The sequence below is a fragment of the Grammomys surdaster genome, unplaced genomic scaffold (assembly GCF_004785775.1).
Source record: "Grammomys surdaster isolate TR1022 unplaced genomic scaffold, NIH_TR_1.0 126176, whole genome shotgun sequence".
NCBI classification, from domain to species: Eukaryota; Metazoa; Chordata; class Mammalia; order Rodentia; family Muridae; genus Grammomys; species Grammomys surdaster.
This window is the reverse complement of record NW_021620983.1, coordinates 6,745,514-6,749,580: the sequence shown is the minus strand read 5'-3', so window position 1 is coordinate 6,749,580 and position 4,067 is coordinate 6,745,514. Positions and strand designations below refer to the sequence as shown.

Sequence of the window (4,067 nt, the reverse complement as noted above, 5' to 3'; positions counted from 1 at the left end):
TTTTTTTTTTTTACCTTATTGGCCCAAGAATTATCTTATTGAGGAGATTGTGGTGGAGGTTCTTGGCTGCTGTGAGGCCCATCCATTCTACAGTGAGGGAGGTGACGAGGCAAAGGAAAATTCCTGCTCCACAGAGGATACTGAACCCAGCCACGTAGAAGGTCTAGGGAGAAGCAGCACAGGAAGTTGACATGAGCCAATCACCTGGGCTTTTCCTAACTAGAAAACATTGAAACATTGAAGTCAGGTAGACTGTTAGCATCACTGTCTAGCTTGCATTTAGAAAGCTGCAATGTGGTGGGTACCTAGGACAGGATTCCCCATCATGTCAATCCTGCATGCCCAGCCAACTACACTTACTTTTTTTACACTCAAGGTTTGTCCTCAGAACTGCAGAATTAGTTTAGCTTCCTGGCTGGAGGCAGACTCTTGGTTTTCTACCTGGTCAAGCTCATGCTTTGATCTTTATTACAGAATGACACCTCAGTGTACTGATCCAGTATGAAAACCATCAGAATGACAAAGACTTCCTTTATATGTGCTTAACATATGTAATAATAACCTGCAGTGCATATAAGATAGAAGTACTGACCTACTGAACTATGAATCTAAACGTAATGTCTAATGTTTTTATGGCAAGAATTATAAAAACAGGGCTGAGAAATGGCTCATCCATTAGAAGTGCTTGCTGCTCTTCCTGGGGCCTGTATTTAGTCCCCAGAACCCATACTGGGTGGTTTATAACTGCCTGTTCTGGCCTCTATGGCCACTGCATTCACACGCATGTACCTACATCACAGACACATAAAATATAATACTTAAATATGTAACAAATGAAAAGAATGTAAGGAAATATAAAATGATAAAGACAATAAGAGACATCATGTTTAACACTGTTGGCAGTTTACCCAGTTTTAGGTCTTTCCTGCTTCCTAACACACTGGACTTGCACCAGATTCCTCTGGAATTCTGGCTATATGTGAGGTCAGCAGACACCTCCCTGTCCACCATTTCTGAATGCTTCGTACCTGGTCAGCTTTCCCAGGATGGTTTATACTGTACTCAGATGTCCACGTAGCTAGCCAGTAGTCTATAGCCACAATCACCGAGTGCTTCAGAAGCTTGGAGAAGATCATGAGGAAGAGCAGAAAAAACCCTCCTGAAGTGAGGTACCACCAACAGGTCTTCCAGGGCATCTTCGTCCTGAGCCTCATTACGGTTGACATGTTATCATCCTCATCTTCCTCCTCTTCTTCCTCTGCATAGTCACACACACAACACACCTCATGTAAGCTTCAGATGAGAGCCACAGATAATTTTTATTTCTAACAGGAGTACAGGTCACCTCATTTGACTTTAGAGAACAAAAGGTGTTAGTACTGTATATCTTAAATACTTTAAGCAGTGTATACTGCAATTATTAAAAATGGGTTGAAAATTGTAAGACATGGTGGCATCCTTCTGTAAACTCAGCACTTGGGAGGCAGAAGTGAATAATCAGGAGGTCAAGACCAGCCTTAGCAATAGGCTACATGGGGAGTTCAAGTCTAGCCTAGGCTACATGAGGTCCTGTCCAAAGAATGAAAGGAAAGGGAAGGGAAGGGGAGGGGAGGGGAGGGGAGGGGAGGGGAGGGGAGGGGAGGGAAAAGGGAAGGGAAGGGAAGAAGGAAGGAAGGAGGGAAGGAAAGAAAGAAGGAGGGAGAAAAAGAAGGAAAAGTAAAAGGTGAAGAACAAACACATACAAAATTTCACGTATAGACCAGACTGCTGATTTCTAGATTGAACACATAGACCAGTTAGTGATGGAATTGCGTTGCCAATAAAAACATGTTCCTGGCTTGCAAACATCTCTCTCTTTTTTTTAATCTGTCTTTCTGAATTTGGAAATCTGCACCAGGAGGAAAGCAGCTGTGGAATTTGTGTCTACTCTGGAAACACCCATCCATCACTTCCCTGTTCTGCTTTAGATACATACGGTCATGGAGGAGAGTTGTCAAGATGGAACATTCCAGAGGGCAACGTCAGAGGCCACATGAAGCAATGGGCAGGTTTATCCTCTCAAATGCTCCTTAGAAAGTCAAAGACCACTTGGCCTGGGCATATTTCTCACAGCTATGGCACGGAGGCTTTTGATTTTCTTTTTGGCATAATATGGTTATTTGCACGGTCCACTGACTGTGGGATCTCCTCTCTGCTCATTCTCCAGAGGCAGTTTGTACCACACACTAGCAGTGTGCTCTCCGCTACTGCAATAGCTACAAGTACAAGCCTGTAGTTTGGAAGGATGAACAATATGTCTTTTGTCTACAAATCATCAGACCAAAGGGACCTAGGGTAGCTGTCACCAGCATTTCAGTTTCAACTGGATCCTGTAACAGACTGAGTCTTGGAGGAGCCTTTCTTTGGTTTTGAAAGCTTCGGTTAGATGGGCTATGTTCTCTGTCTCATAAGTACCTTAAGTATGGAAACAGAAATGTGTACAATGAAAGTGGTAGAGCCTTTAAGACAGTGAGCTGTCTCCCCAGGATGTGATGCATCCTCCACTCCTATACCAGATGAAAGCTTAGTTACTCTATCAGCACCGTCCAGCTAAAGACAATGTGTATTCACTTTCTTGGTACCTAATCTGTCCATGCAGTGAGCTGGTCAAGAATCAGTAGAAATGATGCATGCCGCTTTAAGGCCCTTCAGAGAAAGGAAACATTCTCTTTCTCCCGTTTGCCCTACCTGGTGGCTTCAGAATGTTAGGACCAGGGACAGCAACCATCCTTGATGGTAGCGGATCTACAAGTCACATTAACGCTCAACCATCCCCCACCCCATAAGGTAAGAACTGTTAATTCACAGCTAAGAAGGATTTTAACCCAGCAAGCCCAGGGCAGAACCAGTTTCTGTACTGATCAATTTTCTATTACAGCGAGTGAGTCTTAAGATAGTTGAATATGACTCTACACTAAAAAAAGAAAAGAAATAATGAAATAATCAGCTTAGAATGCCAGAAGACCGTGTCTGTTTCCAGAACAAACACTCTCAAAGAATTCAAATGAAAGAATTCATCTGTTATCCATTGTTGCTCTTGGTTATTGTTTTTTCTTCTTGCTACCTCCACATTCCAAAGTTCTGTTTCTTAGTTGGTCAGTAGAAAGAAGGGAATGGCAAATAAAAACTACCTAGGAAGTGAAGCATAAGGGATGTATTTACTCTGTGTCCTTAAATAATTTTAAAACTTTCTTGGTGTCCCATGTCAAGACAATGGAATGATTTTAGGTGATTTTTATCAAACTTCCAGTAAATCTTTTTTTCTTCTTCCTCAGACCACAGTATAAGATGTGGAAAACTGAAACGGAAACTAGGCTTTCTGTAATTTTTGTCTAATATCCACTTATCAGTGAGTACATAAAATGCATGTCCTTTTGGGTCTGGGTTACCTCACTCAAGATGGTATTTTCTAGTTCCATCCATTTGACTGCAAAATTCATGATATCCATGTTTGTTTGTTTTTTAATAGCTGAATTGTGTAAATGAACCACATTTTCTGTATCCATTCTTCAGTTGAGAGACATCTCATTTGGGTTGCATTCAGTCTCTGGCTATTACATATAAGGCTGCTATGAACATAGCGTAGCATGTGTCCTTGTGATATGTTGGAACATCTTTTGGGTATATGCCCAGGAGTGGTATAGCTGAGTGCTCACATAGAACTATTTCTAATTTTCTAAGGAACAGCCAGACTGATTTCCAGAATGGCTGTACCAGCTTTCAATCCCACCAACAATGGAGGAGTGTTCCTCTTTCTCCACATCCTCACCAGCATCTGCTATCACGTGAAGTTTTGATCTTAGCCATTCTAATTGGTGTGAGGTGGAATCTCATGCTCATTTTGATTTGCGCCACCATGGTGACTAAAAATGTTGAACATTTCTTTAAGTGCTTCTTGGCCATTCAAGATAGTTCTGTTGAGAATTATCTGTTTAGCTCTGTATCCCATTTTAAAATTGGGTTATTTGTGATATTTTTTGGAGTCTAACTTCTTGAGTTCTTTTATACCTTTTCAAGATATTATATAT

At 41.5% G+C, this 4,067-nt stretch overlaps 1 protein-coding gene across 1 annotated transcript in view; it reads right to left on the bottom strand.

Annotated features, from left to right (window-relative positions):
• Positions 1-4,067, bottom strand: part of Abcc9 (ATP binding cassette subfamily C member 9) — a 113,495-nt gene that overhangs the window by 39,808 nt on the left and 69,620 nt on the right. Inside the window, exons 26-27 of the mRNA XM_028757519.1 lie at positions 1,029-1,258; positions 15-163 (exon numbers count right to left, since the gene is read on the bottom strand). Coding sequence (XP_028613352.1) covers positions 15-163; positions 1,029-1,258 — 379 coding nt within the window. The remainder of the gene's footprint in view (positions 1-14; positions 164-1,028; positions 1,259-4,067) is intronic.